Source organism: Chanos chanos, chromosome 1, assembly GCF_902362185.1.
Source record: "Chanos chanos chromosome 1, fChaCha1.1, whole genome shotgun sequence".
Classification (NCBI taxonomy): domain Eukaryota; kingdom Metazoa; phylum Chordata; class Actinopteri; order Gonorynchiformes; family Chanidae; genus Chanos; species Chanos chanos.
In genome coordinates this window covers 40,346,970-40,367,780 of record NC_044495.1, presented here as the reverse complement: position 1 = coordinate 40,367,780, position 20,811 = coordinate 40,346,970, and the positions used below count along the sequence as shown (strand labels likewise).

At 40.0% G+C, this 20,811-nt stretch overlaps 2 protein-coding genes across 2 annotated transcripts; one reads left to right on the top strand and one right to left on the bottom strand.

The window, feature by feature from the left end:
- Positions 1–1,617: 1,617 nt before the first annotated feature.
- LOC115826492 (uncharacterized) lies at positions 1,618–3,877 on the top strand. Its single transcript, XM_030790393.1, has 2 exons — positions 1,618–2,955; positions 3,722–3,877. The coding sequence occupies exons 1-2, from the start codon at positions 1,618–1,620 to the stop codon at positions 3,875–3,877; spliced, it is 1,494 nt and encodes a 497-aa protein (XP_030646253.1).
- Positions 3,878–6,366: 2,489 nt separating this feature from the next.
- cax2 (cation/H+ exchanger protein 2) lies at positions 6,367–17,974 on the bottom strand. Its single transcript, XM_030790271.1, has 20 exons — positions 17,923–17,974; positions 16,729–16,899; positions 16,284–16,390; positions 16,073–16,181; positions 15,844–15,960; positions 15,641–15,702; positions 15,045–15,206; positions 14,488–14,673; positions 13,814–13,913; positions 13,209–13,350; positions 11,781–11,964; positions 11,483–11,582; positions 9,921–10,048; positions 9,679–9,716; positions 9,393–9,505; positions 8,932–9,077; positions 7,591–7,685; positions 7,200–7,278; positions 6,880–6,988; positions 6,367–6,440 (listed from the first exon to the last, which is right to left on the bottom strand). Exons 1-20 carry the CDS (start codon positions 17,972–17,974, stop codon positions 6,367–6,369), a joined length of 2,274 nt encoding a protein of 757 aa, XP_030646131.1.
- Positions 17,975–20,811: the final 2,837 nt, after the last annotated feature.

The window sequence follows — 20,811 nt, the reverse complement described above, 5'->3', positions numbered from 1 at the left end:
ATAGGTCACTAGGGGTTTTCAGGGGAGAGAGAGCTGATAATTGAAACGTACAAGCCAGTACATCTTAATATAATCCTAATCTAAGAATGTCTGGCTGTGACAGCTTGACTTTTATGAACAAAAGAGTATCACACATGCTAATCTACAAATAGGATTATGGAATTTGATGATGTAACCTTTTTCTGTGGAAACTCCTGGGTAATGTATTAATTTGCTACCAAGGTATTTTCAGGTAATAATTTTAGGTAAATGAACAGGATGCTAGTCTGTTTGGCTCTGATTCTGTAAAAACCTCGATCACCACAGTACACAGCATGTGAATCTATCTGTAGAATCTGAAACAGGACGCTGAGGTGAAATCAATAGAAGTTCTACTGACAGTTAGAATAACACAGAGGCAAGCCACAGATGAACACAGGAGACTCAAGACAAAGAGAACTTCAAAACTTACCATTGAACTGTGATAAAAAAGAGACTTTCAATACTCTAGATCAGGTGTTTCCAGTGTTTTTTTGCCAGGTGAACCCGGTCAGCCCAAATAACTTTCCCCAGACATCCCCTTAAGTAAATTTAATTCGATAGTGAGATTTACATCACTGTCCCACAAACCCCCATAGTACCTCGTGAATTCCTAATGGTTTGTGATGCCCCAATTGAAAAGCCCTGCTCTAGACAAAAGGATAGGTAAAGAGGTGTACCAATTAAAATAGTAGTCAGGTAAACTTGAAGGGTTCAGTTAGATGTTGTTCTCCACCCCCCTCTAGTGGAAATGCGGCAGTCTCTCTCTCTTCTGTTTTTTTTTTTTGTTTGTTTTTTGGGGGGGTTTTTACCTTTTTTTTAAGTCTGTCAGTTACTCTGTTATATAGTTTTCTATGATTAAACTATTAACTATCATTAGAGAATTTTTAATTTGTTGGTTGTGGTTACAGAAGCGTCGAAAAAGGCTTTCAGAGCTATTTTTTTAACCAGATATTAACGTTTTAGTTGAGACACATCTATGTGCGAATCAGTAGATTAGAATTTCCAGTATCCCACATTTATACTTTTTAAAAACAAAATTGCGGTGTATAATTAACACCGAGAGTATATGAATGGACTTATTGTGGTGGCATAATAAGAAAAGTTCCACGTTATACTGCAGTGCTCGCCAAAATATCACACCAAAAATCAGATTAATCATATCCTTTTGGAATAACTACTAGTGCATAAATTGACTATACGTGCCGTGTACCTACTCAGAGTTCTCCTCCAATCTTATCGTCAACATTTAAAAACGATCCAATTAATTTCACCCCCTCTGTGGCTGTAATTACTGATGCTATCCAGCTATGACTATGTCAAGGCAAACGAATGGAGTTATTTAACATTGATTCTCCTAAGACAGAGTCTCCGCGGGGTGTTAATTGCACAACTCGCGTTGTTTCGCGGCAATAGTCACAATGCTCCTTGTTATAGGCAAGATCTAGGCGGGTTGTGCTCTGAACTTCAAAACTGAACAGGACAGCTAGGGCGTAGACGTGATATTTTGGAAATTTGTCTTTAAAATTAAAGGGCACCTAAATAAAATGGCAAAGAAATGGAAGTGAGGACGTACGACATCATTTCTCTTCTGTGGAGATGAATGGCAATTTTACGAATGTATTGGGAAATACGAGCATTCATCTATGGCAAAACAGCATCACAGTTGCATTTATAGTGGTAAACTGTACGGTGCTATTCTTAACTTTAATTATAGGTATAGCAGCAAATCTGTTCGTGGCGTGGGCCGTGTACAATCAGAAGTCACTTCGGACATCCAACAATGCGCTCTTGGTCAACCTTGCCGTAATTGATCTCCTACGATGCGCGACAGATTGTCCCTTACTCTTGGTTATTATCCTGGGTGGACGCAACGGTGGAGACATTTGGATTATTCTTTGTAACGGTCAGGTGATATCCTTCTCACTCAGTTGCTGTGTTCAGTTACTCACGTTGGCATGCATCAGCGCTGAACGTTATCAAGCCATAGCACACCCATTTAAGACATCTGAACGCCGAAAACGCATTATGACATGGATTCCGTTGACTTGGACCATATCTATCCTCATCTCAGTTCTCTGTGTATTGTTTGCAAAGGATTCCCCCGTATACGTGAGATGCAAACGTGTGGATGTAGATACACTAAAATCGTATGACACTTTTGGACTGTACGTTTTAATCCCAGTTTGGTCCATTTGCTTAGTTATCATTATTTGTTTCTATACTCGAATATTCTTTCTAGTAAAAGCTCACAGCAGAAAAGTATTTGACAAGGGAACTTTTATTTCCCCCGGGGAAAAAAGAGAAAATGAAAAAAAGATGGAAGAGGAGCAGACGAAGGAAAAAGTTAAATGCGAACCAGAGATAACTACAAAACCGGACGATTCTCAGTTGGTGCCTGAGGCTACAGAAACTACTGATAATGGAAAGATGACGCCCGGGGATTCAAACGTGCCCTGTTGCTCGGACACTGCAGAAAAAAACAGGGATGCAACGAGCGAGCCTATCAAAACAACAGATGTTGTAAAACCTGGCCAAACTGAACATTTGCTCAGTGCATCCAATCAAAATCGTGATTCATCTCAAATGAATTCAAACACAAATGCTCCACAACTGATAGATTTGGAGGGAGATGATGGCAAGGGTACTCCGCAGACGAAAGAAGACAATGCAAAAGTCGAGGAGTTGTCACCTCTGCCGGCCGGAGAAACTCGGCCCTCTGCTAGTCCAGCCGAAAACGCAGATCAAAACGAAGAAGTCGTGGGTGCAGTTTGTATGATGCCATCCCTTGCCAACAGGGAGAGGGGCATCAAAAACAAAGAGAGCAAACTGGCGAAGCGCTCTGGCTATATCATTTTAACATTCCTCTTGTTCTGGATACCGCTGATTGCGACAGTGCTTTTGAACTTCTTTATTCACACAAACGCGGATCCAATCGTAAGTTTCAAATATTTATGTGTAGAAGAACTTCTTTAGTGGTCTGTAACTCACATCAGACACCAGATATCGTAGCACTAAGAGCAGTATAATAATAATAGTTTCTATTTTACACATTGCATAATATGTATTATTACATGCATACAAGTTTTTCGTTAAATGACAGTTTCAGCAAAATACTGATACTAATATCGTATAACTCATCTGACATCTAAGAAACTCTCTCTCTCTCTCTCTCTCTCTCTCTCTCTCTCTTTCTCTCTCTCGCTCTCTCTCTCTTTAAGAAGAAAATAAATGTTTATATTCACACAACTCAGTGAACTGTATATTAGGAATTTGGAATTAATCGTTAATTTCGATTTCAAACATGCTATATGTGGTTGCAACTTGCAAACCTGCTCGTCTTCGTGATACTTAATATTGCATTTGTGCTACTCTCCTCACAAGGGCCAATGCACTCGACAGTGATGATGCAGTGAACATTGGTCTACATGATTAATTCGGAAAATGTAATAGAAAGTTAATTAATTCTCGTTTAAGTAGTGGACATTGGTGGAGGTAGAGTCAACTGGTCACAATTTATTTAATATTGTACAACACAAAAACCACAGAGGAGTTATTTAAAACATTTTTTCGACTGGAAAATGTACGGTCTTTGATACATTCCATTATAGAGAAGAACTAGCTTTAAAACTGTTGCACAGAATCATTTTTTTTCTCTGGTTAATATTTCTTGTACCGTACTTTTCCCTTCTTTGTATTTCAGAGCAAGCTCACCAGAGAGTTGGAAATTCTCTCAGTCTCTTTGTGCTGCATGACGTCCGTTACAAACCCGATCATTTACGCAGCTGTAAATCCCCAATTTCAAAACGAGTTTCACAACCTGAAGACAAGGTGTAAAGCTTTATGGACTAAAACTTAACTTTTAAGACCACGACACTTTTTATCCAGTGTAACAAGTTTAACTCTACGTTTCCGAATGTAATAAGTATTCTTCTTTCTCTTTTCTTCTCTTTTTTTTTAAAGGTTGTCTTTTCTATTCACTGTTTTCAAGCCAGTTCGATGTACTTGCTCTGTTCCTCATATTAACTCAAAGGAAATATTGCCTGAGCGAACTTTGTGTTTTTAATTCTTCAATAAATAAGTGTTCATATCTCATTAGAGTTTCTGTATGTAAAAACCGACAGATTTGTAACACTCAATCTCAAGTGAATTCGCAATTTAAGATTTACAAGGGAGCAAGTCATTATTTACACGTTCATTTCTGATGTATACATAACCTTGAATGATTTATTGAGGAGGAAATTTCAGCGTCACCATCATCATGGTGAACTTCTCAATTATCACCTCAGTGTAAATAAGATGAAAATTTTCTTTTGCGTTCTTGTGATACTGTGGAGTTTTCAAACTAGGATAAAAAATTAAAAACAACAACAACAACGACAACAACCACAGCAATAATAATAATAATAATAATAATAATAATAATAATAATAATAATAATAATAATAATTATTATTATTATTATTATCATTATTATTATTTAATCTCTCACCTATAACTTTCATACTGTGCTTCTCTTTAGAACTGAGTTCCATTATTTAATGATGTTTTCTGATTAAGTAAACCAATAAAAACACACCCTTGTTTCGTTTCACTCTGAGGTTAGTTGGCAGCCCTGATTAAAACTGGCTGTCCCTCAGGACAGACACAGGGCAGATCTTTGGCTCTCAGGGGGTGAAGGAACTGTCGTACTTCTCATGCACTCAATCAACACCCCACTGCTTTTTGCCGTTTGAGACCGAGCAAGGACAAAAATAAATCTCATGTTGAGAGCTCCACAAATATATGTGTGAATACACGAATGCGTTCTTGATGATTTTTTTCTAATTAAAATAGAGAAAAAAAAGTATTCAGCCTGAGATCTGAATTTAAAACTGAATTTAAATACTTCATTGGCATTTTCCGTAGTGGAGTACATTTAGCTGAGAAAGAGGCCTACATGAAAATATCAAGCGGAGATCAGGAATTGTCTAGCTGGATTCAACATCCCAGAAAGACAGAGAGAGAGAGAGAGAGAGAGAGAGAGAGGGTGAGAGGGAGGGGAAAAAGAGGATCAGTCTATAAGACAGAAGCTTAGAGTCCTGAATTACTGCAGGTCATCTCGCTTTTCAGGGATGTACTGTTATTAAAATCATGAGATAACGACTGCAGTGCCACAGTGGATGGCATTTACATTGAAGTAGATTACTGCCATCTTGAGGAGTTAAAGAAAAATGCACACAAGCACACACACACCCACACAAAGTTTGCTAAATTCTAGGGACACTTTACTCAATTCCATTATAAAGGACAAAATAACAACCCTTACCTCAACCCGCCCCCCCCCCCCCCCCCCAAAATAAAAAAAAAACAAAACAAAACAGAGGGGACTATGATTTTGACCCCAGTTTGACAAGATATTCCCAGTAGAATGTGTGCCTTCAGCAAAATGTCTTCCTAAGTTAGTAAAAACAAGTATACACATACACACACAGAAAGAGAGAGAGAGAACATAATCATAAACTACATGTGCCAAATATACTTTTTGCAAAACCTCACACTGTTCTTACAAACTACAAAATCCATTAGAATGTGCATTCGCATTCTGTTACATTACATTTGTTTAGCAGATGGGAAGGGATGCATTCTACATCCCTTCCTGCTGGTTTCTATGGAAACAGAATGAACAAATTCATTTTCAGTCCCCTGACCTTACAGCTTCCTCAAGAACTTTACTCTTCACATTTTAAGGTCAGTATGTACACAATGAGATCAAAACCAGATGGGAAAATCGAAAGAACTGACTGAAGCGGTAAAAAATACTACACGCTCTGATTCTTTGGTACTTTGGTTAGTCACGTTTTTCTGTCGATTTTATTTTTCTTTACAGCACATCACACGTTTCATCAAGAAACAGGCTAACACAGTGCACTATCCCAGAATAAGGCAGGGCAAAACTATACAAAATCTTTTAAAAAAAATGTACTCGTTACTTTTACTGTAAAATGTACCATGAAAATATTAGAGGACCATGAGAGCAGATTTGTTCTATTCTGACATTAATTCAAATTTCTCTATAAAGTGCAATTATCAAAACTTCTACAAAGATACTTTCGTCAACATTCAGTTCAATTTAGTGCAATATATTCACTTCAGTCCTCTCATCAAATCTCTAATACAAACTCATCGGCCAACCAGTTATGTTTTAAAACAGAACAATCATGAAGTTAAATCAAATTATGTTTAAAATAAAAAATGTCAACTTTTTGTAAATGTGAGTACGACGAAGCCTCATGGAGTTTTCCGGATAAGTAGTAGTGGCGTTTAGTAAAAGGGAAGAGCTGACATAGACACTCTCCTCTCTCTCTCTCAACACCCCGCAGGAGAAGGAGCAAAGAAATACAAAGCTAACAAGATCAGATAAACCACCACAAGAGCTGTACCTGTGGTGAACAAACACACACACGCGCACACACACACACACACACACACACACACACACACACACACAGAAGAAAAGGTTTCAGTTTAAACAATGTAGTGTTTTAAAATGCCATACATGGCTGGAGTAACTAGAACAACGCAGAACTCAGGAAGACCATTGACCCTGCTTATGGAAGCTAATTGGTGTAGAAAAATATATTTTTCATAAATCAGAGAAATGAATTGATGAAGAGTCAAAACATGAAGAGTCAAAACAACCAAAACCGAGTCACACAGTAACATTAGGAACACATTAAACATTGGGTTTAATTTTCATGTTTCAAAGAGCAAATTGTGTGGCATGGCCTTTTCAGTTTCCACATGATAAAACCCACACAATCAGTCAGGGAGGATATTTATACACAAACTAAACCATTTTCATTTATTAAATGGCCCTACCTTGAAAGTAATCAGACTTCCCGTCCATGAAAATATAGTTGACAAGGATGACACTGAAAATGCTGGTCCACAGATGAAGGTCACTGAATACGAGCACAAAGCCCACTTCCTGTTTAACAACAACAACAACATAAGCAATTTCACAGTAAACTTGGTTATGAACAGCACAACCTAATCGGTTATCTGCAACCTATCTGAAATGTAAACGGTGATTTTTTTCACTTTTTAAGAGGGGATACATATAATTCATTTTCATTTCACTCAGATCTGTCTGGAGCATTAATGAGTGGGTACATTTTCACACTTGAGAGACGACTCACGTAAAAGACATTGAAGAGGATGAGTAAGGGAATCTGGATCATACACACTTGAACGGCGATGCAGCTTCCAACTTCCAAGCTACGGAGAGGGAGAGATAACCTGAGATCAACAACAAAACCAACCTCCGCAGAAAGACACAGATATAAACCAAACCGAAGCGGATCAAAAGAAAGACTATATGCATAAAAATATTCTTTACTAAAGGTTAAATAAATGAGTTACTGAACTGACAAACAGCGGTCAGAAAACTTATTGTACATATGGTATTGTTATGTATTATATGATATATGACATGGTCCAATTATAGTACATTATGGTACTATAATGAACAAATATCTCTGTTCCAAAGGCTCCCATGTTTAACTGAGTCGTGACTGGACGGCAGCCCACCTCAGGCTAATGTTATTCTGCAGGGCAAACTGGATCCCGTTGACTATCTCTGGGATCTCTGGGATCATGGCCACAACGGTCACACCAATGAAGTACTGTTAAAACACAAGACCAGACACACAGGTCAGTCACACCAGTGAAATACTGTTAAAACACACAACCAGACACACACAGGTCAGTCACACCAATGAAGTATTGTTAAAACACACAACCAGACACACACAGGTCAGTCAGAGCAGAGCTCAACCCGTCACTGAGTTATTTCCTTCAGACGTGATCCTTATGGTTTCTTTCACCACAGAGAAATAACCACAGCAGTGTGTATTGTGTGGTGGGTACACCGTATGTATCTTATGTGAGATGTGATGTGTGTGTGTGTGCGTGTGTGTATGGTGTAGAGTGTGAAAGTGCGCAGTGGTTTCTGGGTAGTGTGGTGTGTGTGTATGTGTGTGTAGTGAGGGGTTTATGAGTACAGAGTGGTCTGTGTGTAATGTGGTATGTATCAGATGTATGAGTGTTTTGTGTGTATAGTGTATTCTGGTCTTCACTGCGAGTAAACGGTGTGTGTACTGTAATGTGTGTGTGTGTGTGTGTGTGTGTGTGTGTATGTGTGAGTGGTTTGTGTGTATAGTGCAAGGGTGTCAAAATCCAGTCCTGAATGGCCATGGTCCAGCTGTTTTTCTTGTTGAGTAACTAATTACAATCTCTGAATGGCTGAAGAGCGTGCACACCCGTTTTCAAGGTGAAAATCAACAGGAAACGAAGAGGTAAAAACAAAAACCAGCAGGACCCTGGCCCTCCAGGACCGGATTTTGATACCCCTGGTACAGGGTATTCTGGTTTTGCCTGTGAGACAGCAGTGTGAGTGTGCACTGTAATGTGTGTGTGTCCGTGTGTGCGCGCGCATGTGTGTGTATGAGCGGTTTGTGTGCACAGTGTATTCTGGTCTTGCCTGTGAGATTGTGGGGTGAGTGTGTACTGTAATTTGTGTGTATGTGTATGTGTGTGTGTGTAAGGGTGTATGTTTGTGTATGAGCGATTTGTGTATAGTGTATTCTGGTCTTGCCTGTGAGATAACGGTGTGAATATGTACTGTAATGTGTGTGTGTGTGTGTGTTGAGTGGTTTGTGTGTAAAGTTTATTCTGGTCTTGCATGTGAGATAACAGTATGACTGTGTACTGTTGTGTGTGTGTGTGTGTGTGTGTGTGTGTGTGTGTGTGTGTGTTGAATGGTTTGTGTGTAAAGTGTATTCTGGTCTTGCATGTGAGATAGCAGTGTGAGTGTGTACTGTAATGTGTGTGTGTGTGTGTGTGTGTGTGTGTAGTGTATTCTGGTCTTGCCTGTGAGATAGCAGGGTGGTTGAGAATAGGTTGGATGTGCTCTGTGGTCAGGTCGGCACATAAAGACATGAGCACTGTGGCCATGATAAGAATGAGCATTGCCCTCCATCGAGACCAGTGCACCACCGCTCCCAGATGACCAGCCTCTACAGGAACACACACACACACACACACACACACAGACACACACACACACACACACACACACACACTCATATGACATAAACCAGCCTCAACATGCAAACCCATATACATCTCTACAGAAGTGTTACATCCAGTTTAATTTACATAGTAGTTCTCTTTGCACATCACCAACAACAACCTTCTGGTCACTTCTGGTCAAATATAGCAGCATGTTTGTCATATTATGACTGAGTTAGGAAGTAGTCATTTGGTTCTGTCTTTTGGAGTAACCCTGTTGAGCGCTGAGTGAGGGGAAAGGTGTAAGCAAAAGTACTTACCTTGTCCTTCTTCAACATGAATGTCATAGATATGAGAGTGAGTCTTCAGAGTAAAAATGAGACCGATTAGGTAAGCAACCGGCAGGAGGGCAGAAACTGTGTACACCAGTGGCCTACAACACACATACACACACACAAACACACACACACACACACCGGATGCAAGCGCATGTAAGAAGGAGATTACATATGAAAGAGTGTTGATGGATTTCAGCACATCTTTCCATTAAGTAAGTGCAACCTACAAACACAGTGCTGCGTAAATATTTTGATCATGTTCACTTACTCAATATGGCTATGAAACAGGCTGTAGTTATTTTCACTCTGGAGAAACAAAGGGCATAGACGAATGATAACAGAAATATAAGGGACACAGAACAGCTATAGTGTACAGACTAATATAATATTCATACATGAGATTATATGTAGGTTACATGTTTATTACGTAAACGTTTAGGATTGATTTTTTAAGCACGAGTCAATTCATTTCTGCCTGAAACTGTTTTTCTGTTTTCTCAGGTGACTGACCAGGTCGTAGTGGCAGTTTCGGCAGATGAAGGATTCACTGGTATTGCTGGTGGAGTTGGAGGAGTTAGTGCAGCCCTCACAGACGAGATTCCCATAGGCTTTAGAGAAAAGTGTTGGAGCAAACACGCCTGAAGTAGCAAACAGAGAAAATGGAGAAAATGACCAGAGCCACACAAAGACTACACATTCACAGCTTAGATGGAGACTTTAAAAAAATAGGTCTAAAATAGGGCTGAACCATTTGGGGAAAATATCTAATTGTGATTTTTATGACAGATATTGCGATTGCAATGTGATTTGCAACATAATTTTTTAAAGTCAAGCTTCAGTTCAATATTCACTGTGCAATGATTTAAAGCATGTGATGGAGCATTACCACATGAGATACCATCAAAATATTAATTGCTCTATATTCTAATGCAGGGATGAGAACTTAAAGATATGAATTGCTTCCTACATGTATTTGTTAAATTCTTTTTATTTGGCATAGAACATATGATGCACAAACATAGAGCAGTTATCACAAAAGCTGTGGCTGTGTTAAGGTAAATAAATAAAGTAATAATAAAAAATAAAACCATTCCAATAAGAAAATAATAGGACATTTCTGTAAACAATCTCTGACAGTGAAATAGGTAGGTCATTGACTTGCTCACAGTGTTAACACACACCATGTCTTAAGCGAAATAATGCATTATGGCGTTCGTTACCTAATGGTGCCTTCGTGAGAGATTTTCATATGGTGTAACAGTCACAAACGACTCTGAAATAGTAGTTTGTTTACTAGAGACTGGGCTAGAGCATCACTATTTTCACTTGACTTTTTGGCCGTATACTTGTCCTCGTACACTGTGGTGCTTTTTCAAGCGCTGATATAGTTTTGTGGTGTTGCCTTGTGATGTGGTGACTTCTGCAACAGACCTTGCACAATATGTTCTTTTGTTGCACATCTATCATCTCAAACCTGAAATACTCCCATACCACCGAAGTGCTGCTTTTCTCCAGGACTAAATTGTCCAACATTGCTTCCGGCTCAGTGGAGGCCATTTTTCCGCACCACGAATGTAACGTTTTCCTTGGGTTTCACTTGTTTGTTGTTGGTGGGCGTTTACGCAATTGCCTTGGGTCACTTCTGATAGGTGAGCATGACTGGTACATGAGGAGCACGTCAATTCTGATTGGTGAGCATGACTGTCACACAAGAAGGACGGCATGAATTTGTAAAACCATTGACACGACAATTTAAACCCTGGGTCAGACACGCTGCATAACGTATATCCTAAATCGAAGTCTTTGCGATTTGCAAATGGCATTGTTTCAAAACGTGATTTCGATTTGAAATCAATTAATCGTTCAGCCCTAGTCTAAAATGACAAAAAGAATGACTGTTGCCTTGAATTTTCTCAGAAATGTGGGATTAAACCTGTTTTGAAGTGTGTTCAAAGGAGAGGAGTACAAGATGAATGTTGGCAGCTGGCGTATTAGGGAATGTTCTAGATAGAGAGAGAGAGAGAGAGAGGGAGAGCAGGAATTGTCATTCTGGGGTACAGATAAGCTCTTACCTCCTACAGATATGAAGAGTAACGCAGAACTGACTCCAGCTGAGCGGCTGTTGAACCTCTGCTCACTGTGCTTGAGACCACCAATGATCATACAGATTCCCTTTGAGAGAGAGGGAGAGAGAGAGAGAGGGAGAGAGAGAGGGAGAGAGAGAGAGAGAGGGGGGGGGGGGACAGAGAGACAGAGAGAGGGAGAGAGACACACATGGAGACAAAGAGAGAATAACACTCTGTGTTAGGCACTGTGATTAGGTGATAGCTTGAGTGTGTGTGTGTGTGTTTTACTGGGTCATTCACTTACTGGAATGAAGAGGATGCAGCCTAGCAGTGTCCCAGTCAGCGCCGCCTTAACAATCTCCTGCAGGCACTTGTTGCCTTGGCGATGACCCCTGATCAGGGCAGTGATGTAGAAAGTCATCTCTGCGATAGAGCCGAACGTTGCATTCACCACAGCTCCCAATGCAAAGTTACTCTGAGCTGAAATACTGAGGAACCAATAAGATTCAGTTTCAGCATTCATATGTAAAAAGTTTACACGTCCCTGGTGCTATTGACTGCAAAAATAACTTTTTAATAGAAAAGAAATAATGAGAGAAGATCAGTCACTGTTGTAAGGTGTAAGATATCTAAATTTACACTAGTCATCCTTGTAACAGGCATGACATCACTGTATTTCATAAACAAAAAGTGCTTGTCTGACAATAGAAGGTGTCTTACGTTTACACACCCTTTTGTGCTGTGGGCCTGTTATTGCACGCTCAAGTTAAATTTGATCATTGTGAAGATTATGACAGTGATCTGCTTAATCTATCTGAGGGTCTGTAACAGTGTCTTTTTGAAGACTGTCTTGGATGTAAGGTTCATACCCCTGTTAACTCCGCATTGCTCCACCCTGTTCAACCTCCCTGTAATCTAATGCACCTGTATCTTGTCTGATTGTAATCAGTGTCTGTGTATATACATGGTCCTTGTGCTTCAAAGTTCCTCTAAAATCTTGTTGATGCATTTGCTGTTCGTCTGCAGACTGTGCCAAGTTTCTGTTCCTAGTCCCCAGTTTCATGTCTATGTTGGTTTGTCTGAGTTGTAATGTTTGCATCACAATATTCACCAGTGAATCCATTGCAGACTTGCATTCTAATTCTCTGTTTCTGAAATCTGATAGCAATTCTAGAAAGCGGAAAAGTATTTGTTATTTAGACACCAAGATTAGGTCGACCAAGAAAAAATTCAGCGACAACCACCGGGGAAATTGTGCGAAATGCAAAGAAACACCCACGGGCAACTTTTATTCAAATGTAGATTCAAATCCTCTAGAACAATGTGGAGTTGCAGTTTGACATGTGCAATAAAGAGGCACTTAAACAAATTGGCCGCACACCAGAAGTGCCAGAAGAAAAGTCATTTTTGTGGACACAGCCCAAAAAATGCCCACTTGCAATATGCCAGACAGCATCTAAAGAAACTTCCAGACATGTGGAGTAAAGTAATTTGGTCTGTAGAGAAAAAGATTGAACTGAGAGCAGTCAACATGGCCCGTAACCAGAAAGCAGTCAACATGAAGAGAAACACACCGTCACCCACTGTGAAAGACGGAGGTGGGTCTCTGTTTTTTGGGGGGGGGTCTGTGGGATCCAGTGGCCACAAATTCTGCCAGGAGTGTGTAACCTTATAAGTAGAACTGTTTGTGTGTTCGTGTGTGTGTGTGTGTGTGTGTGTGATTTTTACTCACCTAGCAATGCCCATTCCAATGTAATAAGACAAGGGGATGATGGAACCGATGGCTGTAGCAAACTTCACCTCAGAGCTGACAAACTGGTTGCCTTTGTCCACATAGCCGATCACCAGTGCAACAATGACTAAAGGTAAGAGATCTGAGGGAGAGCAGCTCTCTAAGAAAAGCAACCACCCAAAACAGGGAGCTTACACAATCCAGCTGTGATTAAGAATATAGAGAACAGGGTGAATTGACTTAACCTTCACTGAACATTTTAGCTTGTGCAAAAACTACTAAAGCAAGTACTAGTCAAGCATGACTCAATGCATTTCTAATGCATCAGGTACTCAGAGTATTATTAATATTAATATCAATATCAATATTAAGATTAGTATTAGTATTAATATTAATATTAATAAACCCAGGCCTTACAAAAGCCAGTCTTTAGGGACCACAGCATCCTACAAGCCAACCCTTTCCTTTACATACATTACACAGTGAATTTATGAGTGACAGTTTTTTTTAAGCCACAACACTTGCGGGCTGTAAATGGGTGAGTTACCATTCATAAGGGGTCTAAACTAAGACTGACACCTGAATGAACGTAACAGGAAGGATACTGACAGCAAACACGTTGATCCCATCCACTGTGTACTTGTAGTAGTAGCAGTTGACGGCATGGTAACAGCAGAGAAGGACTTTGCTCTGTCCTGATTGATTCTGAGGAGGAGATGGGTGTTAATTTGATATTTTTAGTGATTTTTTAAAACCTCTTTTAAAGCTCAGCTGAATCCAGTATAGTATAAGAGGATAAAAAAGCTTGTAATAAGCGTATACACCCTAGTGCATATGCACACAGCTACAACCGAATGTCTTCACAATAACATCTACAGGTAAAGTTTTACAGCAGTGGGGACTGTAAAAAAAAAAAAAAGACAGTTAGTTCATACACTGACCAGGTCCTCATCAGTTCTGCCACAGAGGTAATGACCCCAGTCAGATCAGGAGATAAAACAGTTAGTTCATACACTTTATCTCCTGACCTGACTGGGGTCATTACCTCTATGGCAGAACTGATGAGGACCTGGTCAGTGTATGAACTAACTGTTTTATCTCCTGACCTGACTGGGGTCATTACCTCTTTGGCAGAACTGATGAGGACCTGGTCAGTGTATGAACTAACTGTTTTATCTCCTGACCTGACTGGGGTCTGTACCTCTTTGGCAGAACTGATGAGGACCTGGTCAGTGTATGAACTAACTGTTTTATCTCCTAACCTGACTGGGGTCATTACCTCTTTGGCAGAACTGATGAGGACCTGGTCAGGCGGCAGTAGCAGGATGGTGCCCAGGGTCCTTGTGCTCATTTTGCTCACAGGGATGGTGAAGACCAGTAACCAGGACAACACACTCAGCAGGATGTGAGTGACGGCCATGAGTGGGTAACCCAGGAACAGCCAAGCGCACATACTGCCACGCCTCTGAAAACAAAACGACACTCTCAACACATTCCACATTTACTCAGTGACAGAATGCTTTGACTACTGTAACACAGATAAGGTGGACCAGAGTGATCTATAGCACCTGCATATTAAAGAGGTGTTTTTTTAAAGCTGAATTTATTTAGTTTCTAATTTTCATCTAATCATAGGACCCCGGTCATGTGACTTTTGCAGACTTCCAATATCTAACATAACTTCAAATCAGAGGCCATCCTATTCCTTGGAAGAGGCAAAGATGGTATTGCTAGTGGCTACTGATGACAATGTGTTGATACAGATGAGGAAATGTAGTGAACTGAAAGAGAGGGGGGGATGAATGAAGACAGACTGTCTTTGTCTCTAACTCTCACCCAGCAGCATTCATCCTTTAAAACGACCTGCGTCTCCTCTGTGATCTCCTCTACAGGTGTGGGCAAAAGAAGAGGAGAAGTCACCTTGATCTCCTCAGTCTCCTCTGGTGTGGCTTCGCCACGAAAGATTTTCACTCTGTATCTATTCACTGACGCAGTGGCCTGACAGAGAGAGAGAAAGACAGAGAGAGAGTGTACTATGTCTCCAGAACGCATAGCCACTAATTAAGGATTACTGAAATAAATTTAAGCTTTATCAAGAGTTTCAATTCCTTTAAATTTGTTTACAAGATTGCTGAAACAACACTGTTGTTTCAGTGATTACATCCCATATAACTGTAAGTACTCTCTCAGTGACTTTCAGCTAAAGAGATGAATAGATCCCTGATTTACATACTAGCAGAGAATGGAGAAGCAGCGTAGGGAAATGAAAGTCAAATACGTTTTATCAAAGTGAACACAGGGAGCAATTATGAAACTGGTCCAAAATGTTACTACAAAGACAGATAGTTCGGCTTTAATGTCTATGCTGTTCACTTATTGCGAGCAGTGTTCAAAGTCAAAGTTTATATTCATTTATGAGTGAAAGAGAAAACCTTTTCTATTGTTTTCCCAAATGGCCACAGAAAATAACAGGACAACTTCCAGCAGAGCTTTCCTGAAAGAAGAGAAACATTGAAAAGTTAGCGTGCAGTTGAGCCGTTAGCGTTTAGCTAAACAGTTAGCCTTCAGTTACCATAAAAAGATCTTTTTATAATGACCGAAGTGCAACAGAATGTTTGCTTGAGTGAGTACATACCATAAGGAAACCCAATCAGTGTGAAGAACATCAAAAGGCCGACAGAGAAGTACACAAGAGAAACCCACCAGCCAAATAAGAAAAAGTACATTACATTTCCAAATGTAAATAACGAGCCTGTAATAACACAAAATAGGAATTTATTAAAAAAAAAAAAAATAGCGTAACTGGTTTTATACATACGTGCTGGTTATAATACTAGGTAGATGATTACGAAAGACATCCTCACCCGTTTGAGGTTTGATAACATTGAGCTCGCTGTAAAGTTCCTTGACTACATCTGATCTGTCTTCAAATGGACGCGCTGTCACATGGCTCTTCCATTTTCTGAATCCAAACTTCACATAGCAAACATAAACAGACCAAAGTCACTTGTGTAACTGTTGAAAAGCACTGGTAATCAGGAATTAGTGTGATGATGTTTATGTCAGAGTAACAACCTTGTAATTGTTTGCAAGCTTTAGGGCCTCCACTTCATTTTCAGCACTAAGAGTTTTCTTACATGTACCGTCTTCGGGTCCTTCGTCAGGTGTGTGTGCACTCTGTCCTACTGAGAGGGGGTGCACAGACAAAAGGTTTATTCCTTCAGGAAACAAGCTTGCTGACTCGCATGGAAAGCTAAATCCAAAACTGGACCCCCTCTGCCATCTAAACATCAAGCATCATTCTGACTCACATGTAAGCAATGCATAGCAGAATCTCTTTTAAGAGAAAATGCCAATCAGGCTTTAGCGAAATCCAGTCTTTAATCCTTTTTTCCTCAGTGTATGCAGGAAATACGTTGAGAAAAAATTGGGAGATAGAACCGTGTGTTACACACATCACGACAACAGGATGACCCAACAGGACACTTGAGCCCCTTACACTGGGGCTAAGGAGCCTCACCTCTCTGTGCAGATGGACATTTGGGTGTGTAGAGGACAAACGGCTGGGAGGCACAAGGCAAGATGGAGGAGTGACCCTCAGGGGTATCAGGATGGAGGTGGGGCTCATGTGCCCTGTCACACAAGGACTCTGGGTCATGACCTCTGACATCCTGACAGTCGCAGGGAGGTTCTTTATGAACAAACAAAACAGTAAACACCATCAGTGATAACGGCGTAACGTTGAGGTAAACAAACAGCTCTGTGCTTTTCTGCAGCACTAATTCCTTTGGACAGTGATACTACTTCTTTTTAGGATGCTAAAGTTTATCAATGGTGTGTGCATGTGTGTGTGTTTTTCTCAGTAAGACTGTTGACACAGAAACTCTCTCAACAGGAATCTTGTCTATTTCATGTGACCACACACACACAAACACACATATCCTCAAACGCATACACATGTAAATATATATAGGCAAACATGTCTACATGTTTGTGTACACGCGAAAACATACACACGTGTTGAAGTTCCGTCAGCTGTCGCGGCTCCATCTGTAAATAGCCTACAGTAGAATGTCTTTGCAATGCACATCTAGTGACTGTATGGCTTTGGCACTGGTAGCCAAGGGCTGATCGAGAGAGTTAAATTTTTTCTGCGGTTCACATCAGTCAAATGACTACAAACAACAGGAGCTAAAAAGTTTCATGTTGAAGACACGTTAAAAGTCAGGTTTAAATTAGGATACATGGGCAATGACACAGGACATTATGGTTTACGGGGACAGGGAAGTGCAAATAAAGGTGCGGTTTCACAATACTTTCACAATATCATTCTCCACGCTCTTCACTTTGTCATGCACACACATGAGATACCAAGATCTAAAGTAAAACAGGCCAGTGCAAAGTCATGCACGAACCTTTAAGTGGTCTCACATCACTGACACGCCCATTACCTTTTTTGATGTATCGTGAATGCACGTATCCACGCATTAAATGATCGGTATGCACACACGTACGTAATGGTGTAACGATATCTCAGGAAACACATTAAAATAACGAGTACTAGAGTATGATACATCAGCAGTTACAACAGCTACAAAGCAAACTTCTCTCTGCCAGTTAATTCATTGCCTCTCTTGTAGTCCGCACTGTTGGACAATATGTGTTCAAGGGTGCACGGTACTAAATGACCAAATACATATTTTGTTCGTTTTACCTGGACTGCCTGGAGTTGTTTTGCGTCGTCGCGTGTGCGGATTTGAAGACATTGTATCTTGTGGTATGGTGAATACCGGCTTCCAAGTTATAGTACGCTGTAGCCTACTTATAAATCTCATGTGATACAAATGTTGTCCTCTCGCCAAGTGAATTGTGGGAAATGTAGTGCTGTGCGCAGGAAGCTGCATATAGCGAATGATGGGTGCCAAAATTCAGTTAGGAAGCTAAACCTGAGGGTGGGAGTCGTCAACGACGTGTTAAGCTACACTTGAAGCTGGAAATAAACGGTGGAAGTTAAACCCGAATAAACGACCGCATATAAATTAATTTTGAGATATCCCAAGAATATGTGAGACTGATTTTGGAGCACATGCTCTTATTTGAATATATCCACCTTAACTTCCCTGTTCTAGGAACACCACCAACTGCTAATTTACATTTGTTTGAGTGGGCCTATATATTCTTGGATATTGTTTACAATCAGTACTGCCTTTGCTCCCGATCATCACTGCCCAGACCATTGTTTGTTCATCCAAGAAAAAGAGCCTCACTTAGTCTGTAATAATCTGTGTAATAACACTGGTGTTCTCATGCTATTTCAGTAATGTTTTTATTAATGGCTTATAAGCGGTATTTCCAACTACAGAGCTCCCAGGATTACGCGACTCATTTTGTTTACGTCGCCATGTTGTCAGGAAAAATGTGAGCAAAAATGAATGGTGCCAGCGTAGATTTCAAGCCATCAGAGTTCACTGCACACTTTAATTACAAGGATGTTGAACGCTATTGCAAAACTTTTTGTATTAAACATTACTGACCCTTATAATGCCCCGGGATGCTTTTCACGTGTATTGAAACAGCTGGAACGGACAAGAAGTCTTTGAAAGCCTAGAGGGTTACAAATGGAAAAATCCGGATTGGTGATAAATATTCAGCTGTTGAGTCTACCGGCTACAAATTGCTTTGTCGTCACTGGAAGGGTAAGCGTCACTTCATTTTAGTTAACGTTAGTATAAGCAATGGGCAGTGTAATGTGATCTGTGTGCCAACTTGTGTGTAGCGTTAGCTAGTCTATATCGTCGATTTACCAATTGGTAAATCGACGATATAGACTAGCTAACGCTTAACTCTTAAGAGTTAAGTACATTATCACTGTGTGAATGAATTTCAAAAGGCATCAATTCATACATGAAATTATACCTTTGTGATCAAACAGCAGTTATTGCGCAAACACCATGAAATTTTTATTACAGGTGAATCATTCCCAAAGACTGAACGACCCTCAGTTGAAGCCATGGTTATGGTCAGGAATGATGGGGTTGTCTTAGGAGCCCACTGCAATTGCACAGCTGGACTTGGTGAGAGCTGCTCCCATGTATCAGCTGGGTTGTTCAGCGTGTGACAGTGTAACCATGGACGAGAGGAAGAGATAGCTGTAACGTCAAAAAAGTCCAAGTGGGCCACACCAATTGAGGAATCTTTCAAAAGAGTGTTCGTGCCAATGGTATGAGGAAAATCTGGTTAATGGTTCACTGTGAATATTAGACCTAGTGCTAATATCACTTTGCCATAACTGTAACCTTATTTTGGAACCTGAACCCAGTGAAATTACAGATATTCTGAAAAACTCTATTTATAGCACAGCGCTCTGAACGCTGAAACATTGAAAAAACGTTGAAACAATGTTTAATGCTAATGGTTGTAAAAATGTTAACACAAGCAACGTCCAAATATTGATGTTGAAAGATCTGTACATTGAATCGACATAATGTCTTCAACAACAAGCAAAAGAAAATTGTAACAGCTGCTTTCCCTCAGATTTATTCAGGAAAGTGCCATAACATCTTTTTCCAGGGTGTCTCATTTGATCACATTAAAGCTTTACTATTGACTTATTTAGATTTGTTTATTTTTGTGTTTATAGTATATGGATAGTAGTATTGCAAGTTATGCACAGCAAGTTGCATTACATATAACAACTGCACTGAAAACATATGACATGTACAGTAAATTCCTGATTCAGACAGTATTGTCATGTTGATCCAACTGCAAACTATATAATACTGTAGCGTCGGAGAGTGGTCGTTGGCCCCGCCCCTTTTGCTCTGTTGGGCAAGGTTCACTGTTTGTTGTTAGACAACGTGTTTGAAGTAGATGTGTGTTGGGAGATAATTACTGGTGTTTTTGGGATATCTGTTTCTATGTTTTAAGTTTTTATGTTACAGATAGTAATTTGGGACGTCACCATTTTGGTGAAGTGTAGACAGAGGTATCAGGGTGGTTGTTCTGTTTTTAAATACAATAGCTGACTTTTAAATAAAGTTCAATATTTTGAGTTCTACATTGTAATATATTGTTCTTCTGAATATGTGATTATTATCATGTGTTGCTTCGATTTACAAAATCAGTATTTAATATAACGTTAATTCAACGTCGACGCAAGACCTTATATTCACCAATGTTGAAAAGTAAGACGTTGAAATAACGTCACGATATCAACGTTGGTTCGATTTTCAAAATCGAAACAAAATTCAGCGGTGATTCAACCTTGGTCCATGACGTTGACTCAACATTGAGTAAACATTGAAATGCCGGCTGGGTAACGGTAGACAACAATATCCTCGTTACCTAAAGTATGTATGAATGAAAAACTACGGGAGTATGAGGCATTACTCACAAAGAGGCACACTTAACCAAAAGAACTATCTGAGTGATGTTCTAGTGGAGTTACTTACACACAAAAAGGGGTAGTGAGGAAGGGAGAGAAAAGGGATGAGGAAGAAGAAGAGCAGGCCCAGCCACGTTCAGGTAGGAGTAACCGGGGGGGTGCTCCTATCCTTTTGAGCGTGTCTCTGCCTGAAGGGAGGAGACACTCCTTGGAATTTGG